This window comes from Athene noctua, chromosome 11 (genome assembly GCF_965140245.1).
Source record: "Athene noctua chromosome 11, bAthNoc1.hap1.1, whole genome shotgun sequence".
Taxonomy (NCBI): domain Eukaryota; kingdom Metazoa; phylum Chordata; class Aves; order Strigiformes; family Strigidae; genus Athene; species Athene noctua.
Window position 1 is genome coordinate 1,963,915 of NC_134047.1, and position 22,407 is coordinate 1,986,321.

Genomic DNA, 22,407 nt, shown 5'->3' on the forward strand with positions numbered 1-22,407 from the left:
CAAAATCACTTGTTCAGAAGCAAAAGTCAAGTCTCACATCACATTCACCCAGGTTTGACAAGTTCAGCTTGGGCATCTTTCTCAAAAGTGGATGGCAGCATGTCCATGTTCTTCTCAGAAGAAGAAGAAGCCAGAACTACACAGGGTATCTCAGTCCTCTCAACAGCCTTCGTTGCATAGGAATAAATTGTAACCGCCTCCATGTATAGAATTATATAGAATGGAAATAGTTGAAGTCAGTAAGAAGAAAAGACTTGTGGTAGCACAGCACACAGCCTACAGAAGTCCATGCTGAACAGCAGTGATCATGGCCAAGAGCGTCACCAGGAGGGCTGGCAGCTGGCCCAGTCCTTTGCAGGCCAGACAGAGCTAACGGTGGTGTCAGGTTTAATTCCCTGAACTACCTAAAACATCAACACATCTCCAGGAAAACTCACTTGGGCAGAAGCATCAAGATACAACAGAGACTCCACTAGCTCCATTTTGTCTATGGGGTGAGGCTAATCCCAGAGGTAGGTCAGCCCGCCCAGACCTGACCACCTCTGATGGCATTTGCCTCTCTCTAGTGAGTGTAGAGATGAGGATGACCAGGGTCCCATGGATGAAGGCTGACCTCGGCTCATGCTCTCACTTGGGACAACATGCTTAAAGATGACACAATGCTCATCCACTGTGAAGCAGGGTCAGCGAAAGACTGACCTCTGGGAAATTTGTACCCACAGAATAAACCATGCAGTGAGGAAAGAAACAGTGTAGATGTCTAAAACAAATGTCTTATCTCAGCAAAAGCAGGGGCGGATTGCCAATGAGACCTTTGGGTCAGATCCGTATCTAGCTCTGCCTGTGTGTCATGAACTATTCCTCTAATGCAGTTTTGCTTGGTCTATTTGCTTGCTTCCAGAAGTGGTCGCCCTGTCTCACTCGTAAAGCTGAAATAACTCTGTGTAACAGATCTGGCCCCCTCAGTTACACTTCCAGTGATCAAAAAGGCATCACATTTACACAAGACACAAGGCTATCTGCTGCTCTCCATGAAAGCAGCCCACCCTGGGGTGCAGAGGCATCTTTTCACAGGGGTTGGGTTATCACTCTCCACTGCTGCTCGAACCCCCTGGGACTGTCAGTCTTTGCTGCACAGCCGGATCCCAAGTTGCTGCTCTGTGAGCCAGGGTGATTAATCACCACCTTCTCTCTTGGCGTGATGGCACATCAGTGTCTACAACTGCATGTCCTCCAGCCAGACTAGAGAAAAGTCATCAAATCTGTAAACACAGATATGCATGTAGTATCACTTCCAGCTGTGCTCTCCCCCCTTTCTCCCCCCAGTTTGGCTATTTCAGCATGGGGGGAGCGAGAATTTCAGGGGCTTTCTCAAGACACAGCCAACAGCGAAACCACTCACATGATGAGAGGCATCAGCATGGTCTACGATTACATGTGCTTAATTTTTCAGCCCAGATGAAGTGAGATGATGCCTGTCAAATGCTTTCAAAGAGACAGTCTGCTGCCCTGGCTCTCTTTCTTAGCAGGGCCAGAGGAGAGCTCATGCAATGAAGAGATTTGTTCTCTGTCTTACATGCCAGATGCACAGCTTACAAACATGGCTGTATCCAGTGTCCTCTGCAGGAACTAGATGCAGGACCACGAAGTGACGCAGTTACCACTTGAGCATGGCTTGTCTAGGATTTATGGCACACTGTAAAGTTTATATGGATGTCTGATTCCTAGGTGGTCCCTGCGGCACAAGCCACCTGGGGCACACACTCCTCGGCTTATGTAGGGAAGATCAGCTCAGTTCTTGAAAGAGAAATCCCTAAGCAGTCTCCAAATGCACTCTACATGTGCTTGTGACTCTGACCCAGGTCTGAGCTCTCTCCGCACCTACATAACATGTTGGCTACAGAGTCTGGATCAAGGCGTGACTACTGCTGAAAGCAGAGGAGTCAGGCACAACTTGTTCCTCCTTGATTCCAAGTGAGCAGGGAGCCAGTGTCCCAGCACGGTGCTGAGAGGCACACAGGGCATCTGCTAGTCCCTTTCGGGCAAGAAACCACACCCCCTCCGTAGCACTTCCACATGAATAACAGCACAGGGTAGCCCAGTTTTCTGGCCTGAACTCCCTGCACAGAGCACACTACACTGCCCCGTGGTCTAAACACGCAGTGGATGAGGGGGCTCTAGGCACACCTGGTGCAGTGGGTAAGTCCACACGTTGCAGTAGAAGGTGCTATAGGGATTTCACACACTCCCGTGATGGAGAAAGCTGTTTTCTCACATTTACCAAGAGTGGGGGATGCAGGTTAGAGCTCTATCCAGTAGAACAGCCTAGGAGAGATGATGCTACCAGTAGCGGAGCCAACAAATGCTGCTTTCCCACAGATCAGCTTTTCCTGCCTGTTTTTCTGATGCCTAACACCAGTTGATCCCATCCAGTTACCTCTCTCTACTTCAGGTCTTTTTTTACACTCAGCTTCATTAATTCCACAAATCTTGCAGGGGCTTCAAATCTCTGAAATATCTTCTGTCAGGTTTTGTTCAGATCAGCCAACAGGCTCAAAAGCTTTTAGAAGAGAAAAGGCAGAAAGAAAGATGTGGTAGGCCTCACTGCATTAGGAGCCCAGGCAAAAAATACTCCAAGACTCAACAGAACAATGCATTTGGCGCCACGTAATTTAATTTAACTTTCACTCATTGCCCCATGCAGGCATGCACACGCAGGTATTCTTATTACTTCATTAAGTGACATAAAATACACATCCAGAGGTTAGAATCAGGATGTGGTGCAAGTTATTGACAAATACAAAGTCCAGGTGGAATAGAAGAGAGAGTCAGATAGAGGAGGGAGTCAGAAGCAGCAACTGCTAGAGGACATGCAGTCATGGAGGCTTTACACACACCCCTCATTCTCACACATGCAGACTACAAACACAAACTACAAATTAGTTGTGCTATTTTTGCTACAGACAGAAAAGACAGAATAAACAAAGCTACTGTAGTTACTATTTTAAGGACTTAGGACACCCTCAGATGCTGTGAAGACAGAGGAGGAATATGTATGTATGAGCATGCTTTTAAAGGTTCTACAGTGCTTTGAGACCCTGTGGTAATGGAAGAGAGATGCTACATAAACTTGTTTGTTATATATTATAAATACAATGAGAAAATGTGTGAATATAAATTATCATGTATAATTTAACATAATCAGTATTAAAGTCTGTCCTTGATGGTTACACCAGAGGAGCTCAGGGAAGGGAATCCCTGCCACTCCCAGTGGACAGGGGAAGAGCATTCAGACAACACTATTGCCAGCTGGTACACACTGCTGTGACCCTAGCAAAACCAAAGCCAACAGAATTTTGCTGACCACAGTACTGCAGGGTGAATGCAGGGCTGTACGCACTGGAGGGAACACTGAGATGCGGGCAAAAATGCCAAACTGGTACTTCAGCATTTGGCAAATCTCTCCACATTACCTGCAAAACACCTGTGTTTCATTTGGGTCCTGCCTTCCTGACCTCATCTTCAGTTAATTTCCCTCTTTAGGGGTCAGTGACAATGTTCTTGCTGACCACATCAAGGGATCTTGGTGAACAGCACCCTCAGGGAAAGACTGCAGCAGGTCCCATTCCGCAGTACTGTGGCTGAAGCTGCACATACACAGGAGAGATAAGAGACTGGAAAAAAAGCAACGGGGCTGCTGCCTTTGCTGTATCCCTTCACATGTGTGTAACTTAGCTGAGAGACTCAGTCATTAGACCAGGCTTATACAGAACCTCCGTGGACATGGTGCCCCTCTGAAGCTTTTCCATCAGGGAGCTCACAGACTGGCCCCAGAAGGTCTGTCCTAAAGATACTGAACCTTTTGTTAACTCATTCTCAGCAAGTCTTTCTTTAACAGAAATCATCACCTCCCAACAGACTCACATGCTTGAAGAGGAGCTGCAAACACTTCAGGTCAGTGCCAGTAAAATTCTTAAGCATTTGTAAAGCAATTACTGAGCTCTGTAATTCATCAGAGCTCAAGGCAGACCCCCAGGAAAAAGATAAGCACAAGGGTGCAATACAAAACTGATAATGCTAACCTGATACTCACTGATACATAGAAAATAACTGGAAAGACTGGTAAGCCAGGAAGCAAGCAGGGAGATGCAAGAAAAATCAAATGAGACCCACACTGCATTGCATTAATTTTATGTCATAAAATAAACAAGATGTCTCAAATCAAGTGTGTGAGGTTTTCAGGCTGAGCTCTGAGCTCCAATCCCACCACTGGTACTAATCTGCACTAGGGCACTGGGCAGTTCTGCTGTGCCCAAGTCTCCATCTGCCTTCTAGCCTCAGTTCTGCCTTCCCATGCCTCCGGCTGTATCTTGTTCCAGGTTGCTCTGCAGGCTGAGGATTGCCAGACCACATGATGGACTGTGGTGTGCAAAAAAGGGAAAAATAAATAAATAAATAAAGTGGCTCCTGGGGCTAGCTGAGAGGAAGAGTCCATTTAATTCTCAAGCCTGTCCCCTGAGGCCAGTGCCAGGTACTGAGACAAGATACAAGAAAACCATAGCAGGGAGCAACACAGTAATTTGCACTCTGGTTCCCTTATCCGTTAGCTCCTGGCTGGCATTTCCTTCAGCAGGAGAACTTAATCAGCTCCTGCGACAGTATGCCTCTGGTGACGCTTCTGGCATCCTTCCCCACCACAGCCAGGGCCACGCAGACAAACGCCTCCCCTCCTCGTGGGCTTTGTGACCGCGGAGCTGCCTGACCAGCCAAGGTCTCCACCGAGGGGTCTCCTGTCCCCCACGGGTCACTGGACTGCATGGCCACCGCTTAGTTAGTTTACGGCAATGCCAATACATCATAGAAATAAACTTATTTAATTCACATTGCCTTGCACTGGTCGATTCAGCATCTCCTCTGACACTGGGGTCCTGTCGGACAGCACGGCAAGCTCTCCTCACACCCGGGCTCACCCAGCTCCCCATGTCACCTCCACGCCAAGAAATGCATCAGACAGCACGGGCTGCGAGTCCGCCTCTGCCATGCGGAAAGAACTCCTCCTGTGCTCGCTGTCCCGGGCTCGCGAGGATAAACAGGGCCTCCGAAGCGCAAGGTAAATCCCTGGACGTGCACCGTGCGCCTCCATCACACCCCTCGTGCCTGGCTTCCCTGCGCCTCCCAGGTAAGCCCCTGGCCAGCAAACGGGACCAGCAAACCCTGGGAGCAGCGAGGGGATGCACACATGGTGAGATGGGCTGATTTGTGCACTCGGGATGTTGTTTTATCCAGAGGTGAGCAAAACCCTTTTAGAGGAAATTTCATTATGGCTCTAAGTCTTCCCCTCCCCAGCACTGTTCAGACACCAGCATTGTCTGTCCCATGGACAGGAAGGCTTTTTATCACAGTTACTCACAAAAATTCAGCAACAAATACCGAATTTTCAGCTCTGCCCACTACATGAATTATGATATGCTACATAATACTCCGATACTCCCATCAGAGACAAGCAGAGGGCAGATGCCTCCAGATGTAATTTTTAATTTCCTTTGGTGGGGAGAATGTTTTCTTGTTTTAGTGACGTGTGTTCAAAGCGTTCCAGTTCCCATGGCAACTCTCTGCTTCCACCGGAGATGTCATTTTTCATGCCATCCCTTCAGAATTAGACATCTCCTAGCAGAAGTTTTGAAGAAATGTCTCTTTTAAATATATATTTATTAGAGACAGTGCCTGTGAGTGTGCTTTATTGACAGGTTTTTTAAGGCGACTCACAGCCTACAGAGGAGAAAGCTGTCTCCAGAAATATGCTGGCTGCCAATCTGCCTTTTCTCAGCTTCTGTTTTCAACCAGAACTCTCCTCTCTTTTTCTGCCACATATATATTAGCCAGCACCTGCTCCCTTTTTTTTAATTCCTTTCTGTTCCCATCACTCTCCCCCATGCCCAGCCTTGGCCCAGCTCCCTGGTAATGCCAGCGCAGCAGGGGAGTGCCCAACCAACTCAGCACATGCTGAAAGTATCTGCACCCGCTCGCTCCCTGCTGGCACAGGCGCTGCCCGGGGACCCCCTCTTCTCCTGCAGGCAGAGAGCTGTCATGGGCCTTATTATATGTTTGCACACAGAGAAAAACCTGATGTACTGCAAACCAGAGACCACTACAAGAGCATCTCAGCCTTGGAGGGCAGCATCAGGAGCATCTGTGCCATCTCTGCCCCGGCTGCTCTCCCTGTGCCATCTGGCTGTAGCCTGCTGGGCACCACAGAATCACAGAATCATTCAGGTTGGGAAAGCCCCTTGGGATCATCGAGTCCAACCATCAGCTCGACTCTACAAAGTTCTCCCCTACCCCACATCCCCAACATCTCATCCAAACGGCCCTTAAACACCCCCAGGGATGGGGACTCCCCCCTCCCTGGGCAGCCTGTTCCACTCTCCGATCACTCTTTCTGGGAAACATTTTCTCCTCCTGCCCAGTCTGACCCTCCCCTGCTGCAGTTTCCAGCCGTTCCCTCTTGTTGTGTCCCTGATCCCCTGGGAGCAGAGCCCAGCCCCAGCCTCTCTGCAATGTCCCGTCAGGAGCTGCAGAGAGGGATGAGGGCTCCCCTCAGCCTCCTCCTCCTCACACTGAACATCCCAGCTCCTTCCCTGGCTCCTCACAGGATTTATTCTCCAGGCCCTTCCCCAGCCTCGTTGCCCTCCTCTGCACTCTCTCCAGACCTCGACATCACCTCGACCACATGCCCCCCGGAAAGGGGTGGGCAAGTCTGAGCACCGATCCTGCTCCCCTGTGCTTGGGACTCCCACACTGGCTAGGGGAAGGACTCGTACCTCGTGTCTTGGTTATCTGGTGCCACTCGGGCACCCCCACGGCAGCAGTTCACAGAGTTGTGGTACCGCTCTGGGCTCCATGGAGCCGAGGGGTGCTGAGGCGGAGCCGCCTCCTCACCTAACACGCTGCCTCCCCTGCCGCACAGAGGCACGCCGCCCGCCTGCGCTCCCACGCAGCCCTCGCCTAACCATCGCACCCGGACAACCCACGCCGCTGGCTCAGAACCCCCCTGCAGAGAAAGCAAAATGTAACATCCCACCCACAGCGGCTTCCAAAGATTTTTCATAAGACCCCTGGGGAGATTTTCTATTTCAGGCTGTGCAGGCAGCCCCTCCAGGGGCAGGGAGGGCCCCTCACCCCGCAGGGATTTCCAGGCTCCTGGGCTCAGTGGGGCCCTGGGTACCGCAGCACCCAAAACCCCCACTTGCATCACGCTCAGCATCTCCCACCCGAGCTCCTGACGGCTCATCGGAAAGATGTGCTGCCAGCCCTGAGGGGTGCCCCGTCGAGAAACTGCGTTAGAGCTCTCTAATAGAGCTGTAACATTACAGCTTTAAATTGCCTTCCTTCAGGAGACAAATCCAGGCAGGTAAATTGGTAGGAGCTGAGCAGATCTGGACGCCGATGGAGCTAATCCCAGGCGTGTTTAAATGCAAAGGCCCAGGGAGCTTCACTCAGACCCAACATGATCACTGAAGATCACTGCTGTGCTTAATTCTCAGGTGCAGCCAGCTCGGAGGGGTGTGAAAAGCAGAGGAAAAGGCAGAGCACTGGAAGCAAAAGCCACACACCAGCTTCAAGGTCAGGACATCAGCCCACAGCAAAACCACACCCCAGCCAAACAGCAGTGAAACAGCAGCTCCTGTCCCCCCCCCCCCCCCGTCGCAGAAACCACATAGATAAACATTGCTGCTGTCCCTCAGAGAATTTCAGAAACATTTTCTTAGCCCAGCCTCCAACAGGGACACACACAGGCTTAGGGGACACTTCTTGCTGACTCCAGACTTCACATTAATTGCACCGTTCCACCAGCCATTAATCAAACGTCTTCCACTGGCATTTTTATTGAAAATCAATTTAATAAAGTAGGTGGGAGTCCACATGCTTCTATAACATCAGATAAATATTCATGGAAGCTTGTGCTGCTTTAGCTAAATGAGTTTTTTAAATTTAACTGGTGCAATTTCCTTGTTCCTTAATATATAGCTTGGCTTGCCCTTGTTCGGGAATGGAGACGAGGTGGGACTCTGCCCTGTTCTGGCTCACTCTCAGGCACACCAAGGAACAATCCTTCGCCATCAAGCCAACATCTTTTGGCAAGAATCTTGCCATCTGTAATTGGAAATACCGGTCTGCTGGGGTCAGCGTCACCTGGTGCGAATCCCCAGAGCCAAGGCTGAATTCAGAAGGGCCATTTGGAGTTGAAAACTCATTTCCAACCACTAAGAGCACGGCCACCATTTCTACCTCCGCAGGTGTGCCATTTGATTTCCGCTTTTTCCTCCCTGTTTAAGCAGCTATTGTGTTCCAACAGCAAAAGCTAATGAAAGCCATCAGAAAACACATTCCCCTGATGCTTATTGAAGGGGGTTAAAAGGCTTCCAGCTACCAAAATATACAATGCACCAGTGAAAGAACCAAAACACACCCACACAAAGCTTCAAAACGTGTGGGGCGCATGAGTCCTAGGAGACGGGACAAGCACCAAGCCCACCCTCACTGGGACAACCTCCATCTGCGGCCCTGGCTGTGAGCGTCTGCCCTCGGGAGGACAGGCTAATCCCTTGCTCCCTGACAAGGCTCCTTGGTGCAGTCCTCCTTCTCAAAGGCAGCTAATAGAGTCCAGACAGAAGAAAAAAAAATCTGACACACTGATCAAATTTAGTAGAAAGGCAGGATTCAGACAGTCCTTATCAGTGTGAGATTTTACAGCGTCGAAGAGCTTATTTGTTAACTGGAGCAGTGAGGAGCTGCAGCTTCCAAAAAGCAGCAATGCAGGGCAACTCAACCACTGCCAGGACTCTTGTCACGTTATCCTAGTGATACCCTTCTCCTGAAAGGCAGTGCTTTAGAAATCAAGTGCATCATCATTTTGCCTTTGTTATTAACGCAAACTGACTTGTTTTCATCATTACAGCCTCGACCTAATTCCCCGTGCACGCGCTGCCTACAGCAGCTCAGATCTCTGGACTGGATCTGCTTTCCCAGTGCTTTAATGACATGAAGATTGTCACTAGCCCCGCAGACATGCACAGATAGCCCGAGCCCAGGAACAGGGTGCAAACAGTCCTCCCTGCCCCACACGCTTCTGCAGAGGAGCTACTGAGGACGGCCCAGCTATTTCCTATGCCCCAGCTCCAGGGTGGAGGTGGTACGAAGACAAACGGAGTCCACGAAGTGGCATAGTCATAACCATTTTCCCCCCATCTCCAGCAGCCACCTGTGCAGCTGTGGTGGGCAATGCCCACTTTCTGATGCTGTGAGATAGTCCAGACACTCAGTTCCTCCCAAAACAGAGAGTCGGCTGTGGGGACAGTTCTACTGCAAGCCTCTGAGCCTCCCGATTCCTCCAATTTTGCCCCTATTAAGATAGGAGTACTGCCTCTGAGAGATCACCCTTGCTGGAGACAAACTGCCTGTCAGCAAGCAGCATTAAATACAGGGTATCATATTTGACAGAAAATGGCATGCTCTTAGTTTTTTTCTCTCTTCAATGCAGGTCACACAACTAGTATCATCTCCAAATGCTGAAATCCTAGATGTGAAAAGGTAAAGCTTAATTGCCTTGAACAGCAACTCTTGTATTGACTCCAACATAAGGCCCATAAATATTAATACAACTATATTTAGCCCCTTTCAATTATACATACAAAATTAAACATCTTTCTGGGAACAAATCCGTCTGGATAGGGTTTGGGATTTTTTTTCCTTTTCCTTTTTTAATGCATTCTGCATCAAAATAATAATAATTCTAATAGAGCTAAGGCCTTAAACAAAGAACAGAGGATGGAGGCATAGGTGAAAGATACTTTCACCTGGCTCAGCCAACTTGCTAACTCCTAACCTCCTCCCTGACCCACCTGGTTCCCTTCTTATTTGTTAGATTCAGTCTCTCTTCTGGCCGTCAGCAAACTGGGACCCACTGAAGGTATGTGCACAGAGGGGGGCACATAGGGGAACCAGCCCAGCCTGGGACCTCAGGGTCCCAACATCACTGATGGAATGGGGATGCTTGAGGAGGGATCCCTGCCCCGCTGGCGAGGAGAGGTCCCATCTGCAGCACTGCCATGCCCACACAGTGACTTCTGCAGTTAAAGACCCTCTCTTTTGTATAAAAATCACATCCACTTCCCTGATTTGCAAATTAATTATACGTTGCTTTCCTTGCCAAAGTGGACTTAATGGTATTAATGTTACATGACAAAGAGAAGCTATCAGAAAGCATCTCTCATAATGATGGCTAGATTGATCAGGAAAGAAGGAGATTTCATGCTTTTGTTCTTTAACCCTTCCTTATGCAAGCAGACAGGGTCTTCTTCCAGAAAAAGACGTTTTCAAATACCAGGTGAGATCAGTTGCATCTCTCCAAAGGGAAGAGCTCTAATCTTTTAAGCACAAAAGCCTGTAATTCAATTCCCACAAATGCATAGACCCTCTACAGAAAACACAACTTGTGGAAAGGAGAGTTTGCACCTTTATTTTTTCAAGACAGTGGCCTTAACTGATAAAAGTGACATTCACATCCCTCCAGAAGACATGTAGGAAGTAAGTAGGAATGCAGGACTGCAAAAATTTGATCTGGCCTGTATAGATACAAGCAACTTCCTCAAAAAGAATTCAGATGGGTGCAGCAATTCCCTCTGCCACATTCCCCTTTGCTAATTTCTGTGTTGGGCTTTTTACTTTATGGTCATCAGATCCTTTCCTTGACAAAGCTTGTTTCAAAATTGATCCTTTAAAAAAGAGGCATCTGAAATGACTTCTGCAAGGTTGAAATAGTGTCTTGAATTTTCAGACACAATTTATTTCGCTCCAGTCATGAATCACTCCATCCACTGATTCAGTCTGAACTTTGTCATCAATAGGATTTTCCAGCAGGTTTGGAAGGAAAAAAAAAAAAATCATATGCTTTTTACATGCCTGTTGTTCTCATAACTTTGGTTTGAATTATGTTTTTCCAGAAGACAGAGTGAACAGGGTGTCCTTTTCTCACAAAGCAAATTGAAGATTAAAAACTAACTCTAGGCTATACTCTATGCTTACAATTGCCACTTTTCACAAAGATTATTTTTTTAAAATAAATATTAGCTGTATGTCCTTCAGAGGCAGATTTTTAAAGTAAGCTACAGGTTAGTACACACAGACAAATAACCACATGAAATTCTTGCCCCACCAGACCCAGTGAGAGCATTTACTGCAACAGGGTGAGAATTTCACTCTGACTTTTAACAGTATTTGTTTAAGGGACCCTGCACAGTTCAGCCTTGTAGTCTTGCAGCAGCTCACTCCCCAAAGCCCCATGCATTTTTCAGAGCCTCACAAACACTCCAATATTTTTATTTAACCAAACAATAACCTTTAAATAAATGAAACAGCGTTAACAGTCTAACAGGTCTGAATCAGCAGCATTAATCCCCCCACTGCAGGGGGCCTGGATAGATGTGGTTTGATTGCTTGTTTCAGATGGAACTGGGCTGAAATTCAGCACAAACATGATCAATGACTTTGCCTCATCAGACATAATCAGTGCTTGATAGGTACCTGAACTGCTGCAAACTTTTTATCCTCTAGCTCAGCGAATAAAATAACTGCTGTTTCCTCAATATTTGACCGGTTGTTTCACCACCAGCTTCCCAGAATAACCCAATTAAAGTGGTTTTTAAACTCTACCAATACCTAATAAAAAAAAACTTATTTCACAATCCATATCAAAGACACATTATAAATCCTTTACATGGGACTAAACGAATGGAAATTCTAATAAATGTGTAGCTGTCATAGTCCAACAGATCAATAAAGACATCCTTGCAAGCAGTTTATAGCCATCTATAACATCATCTACTAATGTTCTTAAAACCATCTAACACATGTTCAACATGCTTAAACATCAGATCCCCTCTTCCAAAGTCATTATAAACAAACGGCACCATCCCATCTCCAACATGTACCCACGAGCTTCCCCTCGGGCAGGGATCAGCTCCCTAACATTCACACCAGTTCACTGCAGGTGTCTGATCTAGCATTGCTGCTCTGAGATGTTATCAGTTATTACTGGGGTAAAAATTCCTCCAAATGGATTCAGTTTCCTTGAAAAATTTCTCACCCTTTGGGAAAAAATCTTACTTCTTGCTTATGTGCATGTATATATGGAGGGCTTAGCAGCCTGGGGCAGGCTCCGCATTGGAACCACACACAGCAAATGAAGGCACTGTCGAAAAAAAGGCATCCAAAGAAGCATGAAACACCTCCGGCAGCCAGGGGCTTGACTGCAGCCTCTCTGGAGAGCCCAGGAGCAGCCCAAGGACAGCCTCGTCACTGGCAATCAGCTCTGCCCCATGGAGAGGGCGGCTGGGCACGACCCGCCACGGTGGGTGGTGCTGCAGGGGCACAGGCAGCTGCCACATCCTCCCAAATACCTGGTGCTGACCCGAAGCCCAGGTGCCGTTTCATACCAAAAGCTCTGAACCTCTTTTCACAATGGGTTCCTGACCCCTGCGGAGTGTTTGTGATATCCCTGAAGCTCTGATTCAGGCTTGTTGCCCTAAGCAAATTCATAACTTATTTAAGAGAAGGCTTTCACCCTTAGGCATAGCTGTCAAGCCCATATTCCTCACTTGCCTTCTGATGTGTGCATGCCTTTTCACACAGAGCTCCCTCTCCCTGTACGCCGTGGGTTTAAACAGCAGCACAACTGGGAATTCTGCGTGAGAGAGGAGAGCATCAGGGCTGTGCAAATCCATGGCAAAGCTGCCTTCGGAGAGCTGCACCCAAGGGGAAGACAACCTTTTTTAAATTTGCTCGTAGATCTTAACTTCAGAAGTTTGACAAGACAGAGCAGGGTCCCCATTGTCCAGAAAGGTAAATAGTAGAAAATGCTGTTGAGGCAATGTCTCAGTTTCAAATTAAAACTCATCAAGGAATCTCAGACAAAGACAAAAATCTGAGATAAGACATGGATTTTTTTCTAAGGATCAAATTCCTCCCTGGTGTAATCAATACAAGGCATGAAGTCAGATCAGAGAGAAGAGATGAGAAGTTGGGAGAGGTAGAACATTAAGTCAGAAAAAACAGATTAAACACAGTCCTGAAACCCTGGAAATCATAACAAACCACAAAGGGCCACTGGGTTTGTCATCTAATGTTTCTCTTGCACAAACAGTAGATCTAGATAATGTTTATGACAAACTGCAGGCAGCTTCATGACGCACAGGTGAAAAACCTGCAGAAGAGCTCAGTGCCTGGGACCAGCTCTGCTGCAATGGGGAGTGGGACTCGGCAACCACTGCTCAGGTGTCTGTGGGGACATCAGGCAGCGCCTGACGCTTCTGCCAAGGGACCAAGAACAGACTGACCTCCACCCCTCTGCCCACCACTGGGCACCAAAACCTGGGCTTCTGCATGCACCCAGAGCTTGGGAGGGTCCCTTCCCCAGGGCTTTGCAACCTATCTGCAGAAGAAAAGGACAATTTCAACGTTTCATCCAGATTTGGGGAAATAAATTTCTCTAAACTTCAATCTGGACAATTTAACAATTTCTGCTACTATTACAGGTTACTTTCACAGCAGATTTCTTCTTGTATCTTGCCAGGCAGATAAGCCTTCACTGTTTCAGCTTGAGGAGCACTGTACTTTTAGACTAGATGTTAGAAAGTATTTCTTTGCAGAAGGGGCTGTTGGGTGTTGGAATGGGCTGCCCAGGGCAGGGGGGGAGTCCCCATCCCTGGAGGGGTTCAAGAGTAGGGTCGACATAGCACTGAGGGATCTGGTGTGGATGGGAACAGTCGGTGCTGGGTTAACGGTTGGACTGGATGATCTTCAAGGTCCTTTCCAACCTAGCTGATTCTGTGATTCTGTACTTTCAAGAGAAGGAAGTTCTATAATTTAATTATTCTGATTATTCCACACACACCCCGCCTTAATGCTCACATAATAACAGACAAGCACTTACCTGCAGGTCAGGACAAAATGACAGATGCACTGAGGTGTAACACACCAAGCATCTTGTAAGAATGCCTCAACCTAAAGGGATCTCCTCGGAACCTAAGACCAAAACCTCTTGACCATCAGCACCTGGCAGCTAGACAGGGATACAGATGTTTCTCGCTTGCTCAGAAGCCATCCTGCCAAATTACACCATCATTACATAAGCAGGTAGAAACACTGCACCGCAGAAAGAAGAGACAAGAAAAACTCCAACTGAGGTGCACCTCACTTACTCACAAAAGAATAAATCAGCAGGATAAAGATTAACAAGTGGCTACAGATCAAAACCATTAGAAGGTAAAGCCAGATAAAAGGCACCGTAGGCTCATGTCAGGCATCCCTGATTTGAATGCTATTGTGAGCAGCAGAGCCTGACCACACCAAAACCTGCTCGAGCCCAAGGGCATCTGTGTCAGGACGTGGGCAGGGAGGTGCTGACACCAAGCCACAAAGAGCAATCCACTGGAGATATGGAAGGGCGGCAGCCATGCACCTGGGTTGCTTTTACTCTCCAGATATACCCAGTTGTGAAGGTATGAACTGGGGTTTCCCCTCTGCCTGGATGGGACCAGCCCTGAGGATGCGGAACAGGTGCCATGTCCTGTCCTCAAAGAGAAAGAACTCAAAGGGGCCAAGTGCCAGTTCTGCCTAGGGGACTGCATTGCTTTCATCCTGTGTTTGTCGGTCCCAGTAGACCCCATGCTCTGAAAACTTCAGCAGGCTCCTAACCCTCCCCTGTCCAGAAGCAGACTGGGCAGAGGCATATGGTCAGGACACTCACCAGCCGCCGCTACCGCAGCGGGGATGACTCTGCTGTTTGGGACTCCAGAGACACGTGGTAGAAGCTTCAAGGAAATACTGTGAGTTACCTTGTAAGCAATGCTGCATCCAGGAGGGATGACACCAATTGATCCTAGCCTAGCTGCTTAACATGGTACAAATGACTTTTTAATTGCAACTGGAAAAACAGGCTTATCTGGAAAGCCCATCTTTTAGAACTGAACAGTCTCCTCCCTCCTTCTCTTCCCTGGGGCAAAATCTTTTCCTCCTTCATGTCTCCTGGAAAAGGCCAGCTGTTGTCTGGAGTGCAGGCTTCCCCTGACCACCCAATACAGAGTCCACCACTGCTTCAGGCGCCCTCCATACACCAAATAGCACCTCACCTCGGCCCCCGTGAAGCAGATAGTCTCTTGCTGAACTGGCAGAAATCCCTTCCCAGTTTTGCAAACAGCTACAGAAAGGCCCCACGTGCCTCCTCCCTGAGCAGTAAAGTGCCCCACAATAGCTTTGTACTGCCAAGGCATGTTGAAATGATTCTCACGGCTGTAAGAAAGGAAAAGGCTGGGGCAAGTCTGGACACTTGCCCTCCTGCCACTTCCCAGGCATTCACAAGATGGCTGTGTTTCAGTTGCAGCACATCACTTCATCACTGAACCTCAAACAACCCAACCACCACATCCCCTCTCATGGTAACTGTGCTGGGCATCACACTGGCCGTGTCAGAATTACAGAACTTCAATCACTCTTCACAGTAAGCAGCACAGGGATATGTGGGTATTTTTGTGCATCGCTCATTCTCGGCGGATCGCTCATGTTCCCATTGCTCACATCCCACTCCCTGAGCATCTCTTCTTTTTGGGTATACGATGTCTCTCCCTTTGCCAGCCAGTTCTACCTCTTTCTCCTGGCCACATCTCCTCTCTCCTACTCTCGCAAGCAAGGGAAGCTCCAGGGTCAAAGCTGAGGCCTCTCCATGTAGCAGCTCTACAGGGAGCCCCAGCAAAGAGAATTTGAGAGCTATAAATAGATGTCCCTCACCACAGCCCTCGCAGGGCTGGGCAGAGGATCTGCATGACTGCACAGCTCCAAACCAGGAGTGGAGGCCAGCACTGTCCATACAAACTCTCCCAGCAGGAGATTTGCTTATCCTACAAGGTTGGCCATGACAACAGATGTCTCCATCCCCTCGGGGTTCTCTTCTGACTTAATAACCAATCTGCCCTGTGTTTTCCCAAGGGAAACACAGGTTATCTGCTGACAGTTCCTTCCTCTCCTCTCCCAGTCTGAGTCCTATAACATGATCTGTTTATGCAGCTACCCCTTCCCCTAGCCCAGACTGTATTTCAGTCGTCATGGGGTCAAACAAAAGACTCAGCTCTGTCTTTTAAAGCAAGCCAGCCCCAGCTCACCTGGCAGAGACAGGGAGAAACCTCCTACCAGCCACGGAAGACTTCTTTGTGACACCAGTGGTTGTGTCCCCAGTGCTACGGGGTGTTCCTGCAGAAGGAGGAGTCTGACAGCCACTTCTAAGCTAGCCTGGAGTATGCTCCCAAACCTCTACTAGCTGTCAAGACTGCTGGAAAGGATGTCCTGGGCCACCTCCTGGGAGCAGGAGCAGCAGCAAAGCACAGGATCACCCTTGCCTGGAGCCTGGCTCTGCAGTGCCAGGCACTCCCAAGCCTCTCAACACTGGTTTGCTTCAGTTTGTGTCTGCAGCATCCTGGTAGGAAGAGGAGCTCTGGCATGGGAGCTATTAGAGTGGGTGGCAGCAGATGGTGAAAACAGAGGGGATAAGAAAATAAATACAAAGAGGCTATCTTGAGGGGAGAAGTCGCCACATCAACACTCTGTTGCTTACACAGTCTCTCTTCCCAAAGCCTAAACAAACATTGCTCCGTTCCTGGCACACAAGGAAACGGCTCTGCCGAAGGTGGGGGACAGGCGCCCGGGCACATGCAGTACTGCGCAGCCCTGAGAGGTGCTGCAGCCCTGCACCCCGCTTGGACCGCAATCCAGCGTCTTCAGGGGGCTTCATCTCATACAGAGCAGGGAAACCAAGGCCAGGAAAGGGAGCCTGTGTGTCCTGCTTCCTGCTCACTCACAGCCTAGGCCAATCCATCTTTCCTGCACATGGGCACAGTCCCACCCCATCTGCCCTTTCCATGGGCACCAAAGCAGGCCTGCATGGTCCTAATGGATGTTCTCACCTGACGTCTTCAGAAAAGTACGTGGAAGATATTCCCAAGGGAAACGGGGCAAGCCAGTGCAGGGTTAACAGGGAATGCCCAGTGCTGTCTCACAGGAAATCCAAGGTATCTTCTAAGTCACTGAAATCACCCAGCAGCGCAGCTGCTACCTTGAAGCAAAGCAATCCCCTTCACAGATCTCACATAACCTTGGACAGCAGGAGCCCATCTCTTACTGACTATCACCCCAGGCTATTTGATTAACCCCTAAGACTGGAGTCTGCAGCAGGACCATTTCTGCTTCTCTGTCCACCAGCAGCAGTGGGAAAGGTCTTTCCCTCTAATGCTCTTACTGATAGCAGCCCTGACACACCTCCAAGAAAAAAAAGCCTAGACTTGAGGAAAACAGGCCTAGCTAAAAGTGAGAAGAGCCTAGCTCAGTAGGGTGCCCCATACACACATATACACATGGAGGATAACTCATTGCCAGCCGTGAGCCCCCAAAACCTTGTCAAAACCTCCCATCTGGGTCCACAAGAGTGCTCCAAGAGGGGAAATCAGAGGTGAAAGCAGTATTTAAACATGCAAGTCTGGTTCAGGCAAAAGCAATTTATTATGTTAAGTACGTTATTAAAGGATCTAAAGCAACAGAGCAGAGATGTTCCAGGAAAGGCTTTAACTTCCCCAGCAAGGGGCTCCTGGGAGTCCTCTTGTTAATACTTTGCACAGGGTTGTCTGCAACCGAGCCTACGGTGAACATAAATGCCCCCTCAGTCCCCTTTCAGAACTCGTTTCAGTTAAATCAATACAATCATCGGGGAGACTTGAGGAAGAAAAGCTATTAGTGGGACCACAGTTAATTCTGGGGGAAAGAAACAAGCAACAAAAGCAATAAAACTGATGGATGGCTTATGCAGACATAGTAACCCTCTCCTGTCTGGGTCCTGCAGCATGGCAGCCCACCAGAGGTGAGGATGCTCACTGGAGAAACCTTTCTTCCCCAGATTTTGCATGGTCTTTCCTTGGGATCAAAGTACTCCTGGACAGGTGCAGGGCAGAAGGCCATGGCACAGAGGTGGACATGGGGCTGGGAAGAGACAACAAGGCTGCTTTGAGGAACACAGAGTGCAATTCCAGGCTAGCACTATACCACTGGAGCCCCATCAGCATGCAAGAGCTCAGGAAAGCTCGTTCCCAACCTCTCTTGGCAGTGGGACCTTCAGGGAACACACATGGCGACTCCAGCTGTGGGTAGGAATCGTGGTCTGGCAACACACCTTTGCAGCCGAGCAGGAGAGCTCAGAGCAGTGCAGGGACATCACCTCAGCAGTCCTTGTGGCCCCTGGGAGGGGTCATCTTCTCTGCCACAGCAATGCCCCTTGGCAACAGCACCCCAAGAAACCACACATCTCCCTCATCTCACCAAGCTCACATCTGTCTTCCCCACACACCTCCCTGTTGTTTCTGCCTCCTTACATCATGCGATAAGCATTGGGGGGGAAGGCGACTACCATGGTTTTGCTTTCTAAAGCACCTTAAACATCTGTAGGTGCTTGGAGAGAAACTCAGCAGCAGTAGCTATAATGGCAGCTGTGTTAAAAACATCTCAAGAGGCAGCATAGCCTGGCTGGCTGCCCGGTGCCCAGACCAGCATGCAGAGTAGAGCTTGCCAGGTGGCATCTACATAGGAAATAACAGAGATGGCAAGATAGAGTGTCTGTAGCAAAGCCCACTGACTAAAAAACAATGCCAACACAAGTTGAAGGTCCTGCAAACGGGTAGTATCATTGTTTCTGAAATGGTGATGCCCACAAAAGTAGCAGAAATAAGTTTTAATCATATTTGCTCCATCTACAGGCCTATCCATGTAATGTCATAGAGGGCCACAGCAGTCAGAGACTTGCACCTCTGATCTCGCAAAATATCAAACCAGGTAGCATAGACTCAAAATGGGGAAACCAGCAGCAGACTGACTGGCACTGAACCAGCCTCTCCTTCTGACAGCACCAGACTTATCAATAAGTCATCCATGCAGCCTCTCATTTCTAAAGCTACACAGCTGTGGAAAACATCATCTCTCCAACCAACTGACCTCCAAGTCCAGGTCTCAGGCGGTTGTCATATCCATCCAACAGCCTGTCCAGGATGCGGGTGAAAATGGTGATGTTATCTTTGCTGTCATCAACAACGTCTGAAACGTGCTTCTGGGAAAGCCTGGCATGCGGGGTAAAAAAGAGGAAAAAAGGTCATCAGAAGAGAAACCTAGCCTTTACATGCTCTGAACAGTTATTGGAAACAAAGGGATGTTGGTTCATTTTTCAACCTGTGCTGCAGTGGCCCCTGAACCGCAGGATGGGCCATGCCTGTTGATAAGGTGATGTGCTTGCAGGACTCCCCACAGGGCATCTCAGATCAACTCCCCTCTGGCCTCTTCCACCACAGCCCTTGTCGTGGAAGTTGAGGCATCCCTGCTCCCTCCCCATCTTTCCATGCTCAGGGCCAGGGGCACCATGAGTAGCTGTTTAGGAGTCCTGTTTTTTTAGGGAGCCTTCTCCTACCCCAGCATCCCCCACCTGCCCCTAAGAAAGGGCATTTTATGAACAGAGGCTGTGTGGGAGCTTCAGTTACTCAAGTGCCAGTATCTCCTTATAGGCAGCAGGGAAGAAGTGATGCCAGCTGTTTACCATATCAAGCCATGTCCAAATTCTCTGTTCCTGGGAAGAAGGAAGAGAGGCAGAAAAGTAGGAATTCAGTAGAGCAGGCTTGAAGCCCAAGTCCATCATTAAAACTCTTTGTGAACCCTTTCTGCAGTTTGTTGAACTTCCCTTTTTATAAAATCAAATGAGTTTTCACGTTCCTATCTCTGCTCAGTGCTAGAAGCCTGGAAGCCCCCGAATAAGATGATTTCCTCAGGTCATTTTTTGCCCCAGGTGGAATAAAATAAGTAGTAAATTTCTCAAACAAAGCTAATCTCACTAAACAAAATCTTCAATGCAGTTTTGCAAGCCCAAGGGGCTCAAATAATACATTTGCATTTTGCATCTCCCTTTCAATCAACAGAAAAGGAGCCTGAGAAACCTTCTGAAACTGTCTGTCTCTAAAAGAGTTTTCAGACAACACAGAGCACCAGTGCTGTGTCTTCAAGCACAGCTTTCCCCAACAGAAATAGCTGTTAGGACCAAAACAAATGGAAAGGCAGAAGATTAAGTAACAGAAAACCAAAAGAAAAATCTATAGATGCAGAGATTGCAAGGAAGATGGAAGAGGAAATAAAACAGGCACCAATGAGGCCAAAACAAGATTGAGAGGCATGGACAGGCAGAGGGATGGCTGAGGAGGCCCAGGCAGGCAGGGGGAGAACAGGCTGCTGGAGCAGAGGGATCCTCAGCAGCAGCACCAGGAACCCCTCGGGAGCGGGGCAGCCCCGCCTGGCAAATCAGCCCCGTGCCACTGCCCGGGTGAAGACCATGAATGCAGCAAACTAGAGAGACACTGGTGGTGCAAGACGTGGGTACAGTTCCCGGGGAGGGCACCTATGACCCTCTGTAGCAGGGTCCCACTCCCCACAGCAGGGGGAAGAGAAGCCCTTGAATTGTTGCCAACACTTCTGCCCCTTTCCTTCTCCTTCCCAGCCTCATTTTCTCTTGCTCCAGTTGATGTGTGCAGCCACTGGTTTAAGCACGCATCGAGAAGTCATTGAGGGAAAAAAAAACAGAAAGAAGAAGATCATTTGAGGAGTTCAAAGCTTAATCCTGCTGCATTACATCTGGTTAGTCTAGTTACTCCTGACACTACTGGTCCATTTGTAAATATCCTGTGAAGGGTCGGTAGGGTGACAAGTAGCAGAGCTGGCTTGGAGTTTTCTATCAAAATGTTCTCCTAACAGAAACCCCAGCTTCTGTAAGATAAAAGAAGAGGAAAAAGTATTTTCTAGCAAAAGAGAAAAAATAGAGAGCAGGGCATGGGTATTTTTAGAGTCAGGCTGAATCAATACTATTCAGCATGCTGCAGCTAATTAAAATATTCCATTTTGGGCAATTTTTACATTAATTTGCATCGGCATCAATGACCAAACACTCGGGGAAATTGCATTTCAAGTGCTGGAGGTTTGCTTCTTCGGGGATTGGATCCCACATCTCGCAAGGCCGCTTGGCCTCTGATTTTAAGCAAACCAATACCTGCTATCATGGGAGAAATGGTCAAGCCAGGAAGTTCAGCCTACAAGAGCCAAATGAGGGTAATGAAGTGCTTAAACTGCAGGTCCCATAGGGTATGGGGGGTGAGGCATGGTTGGGAAAACACCTGTCCCAGCCCTAGTGCAACCTGTCAGATCTGAAACACCAACCTGGTATTACAAACTGCATCACAGCCTTCAAGACTTCCCATTCAAATCAAAACATTGGTTTTGGCTTTTCATCTGGACTTGAAATATTTGAAATAGCTGAACTCCCTGCAGGTAAGTAGAATTTTGAGGAATTTAACAAATGCTTACTGTAATTAGTGAGGTTTCAATTGTACCAGCTTTCAATAGATGTCATGGTTAAAAGCAATCTGTACCAGTGTCTGCTGATGGGTATATAACCGTCTATAACTTATGAATAGCTAGCATGCTCGTGAAAGCTCATTCATTAATGTTTTATAAGCTATCTTTAAAAATTACCGGTAATATAAAGAGTGAGAGGACAGATTTTTGTGAAGGAACTCCTGGTGGAGGCTCAGCGGTGATGGGAAAAATTAGTTTACAAATTTCAAAGCTGTTTTACTCAGCCTGACATTTGAGGTTTTGACTTCAATGTGAGCAGCGTGGGATTCACTCAGGAGGCGCTGGGGGAAAAAGCGGTGCAGGCAGGGCGAGAAAAAGGGGCAGGCAGGGGAGAGGCAGCAGCACCTCTGCCTGGCACCTGATTTGGGCTAATTCCCCAGTCCAGCTGAGGTCTGGGCTGGCTCGCCTAACCTTAACATAAAGCTAAACTTGCCCTTTAGCAAGGCATAAAAACAGGTCTCATTTATCTCTCAAAGCCCCAGTGAAGAACTCTAAGGAACTGCAAAGAGGTATCATGGTTTTAAAATAATTAAAGCCTTTAGGCAGGGAAGACAGAGGTTTACAGCAAATTTAATTAGGATAGGCTTGAGGAAAAGTCATTACCTCGTCACCTGTCCCTGTGCACATGCTCTCCGGAGAGCTGGCTGCCACATCGGCACGCTGACCTCCGGACAAGGGTCCCCTTGTATGCAATTTAGGACACAAATCCTCCCGTGGACCAGAGCGATAGCTGCATGGCAGCGGGGGAGCAGCGGCATCAGTGAAAACGTGATGGGAAGCAAAACAGCAACGGTGAGGAAGGCAGAGGCAGGGCTGAGGGCACAGGGGCTGCTGACATCCCATGGCACGGGGATGGGGACCTGGCCCCTCGAG

General features: G+C 48.4%; 1 protein-coding gene across 5 annotated transcripts in view; it reads right to left on the reverse strand.

The window, feature by feature from the left end:
* The window catches only part of LOC141964435 (gamma-aminobutyric acid receptor subunit alpha-3), a 77,520-nt gene that overhangs the window by 44,301 nt on the left and 10,812 nt on the right, over positions 1-22,407 (reverse strand). For 4 of the 5 annotated variants that reach the window (XM_074914798.1, XM_074914799.1, XM_074914800.1 and 1 more), the window contains one exon: positions 19,084-19,205. In XM_074914798.1, the coding sequence (XP_074770899.1) occupies positions 19,084-19,205 (122 nt within the window). Of the gene's footprint in view, positions 1-19,083; positions 19,206-22,407 lie in introns of those variants that run through there. The other variant, XM_074914802.1, reaches the window with a different exon arrangement.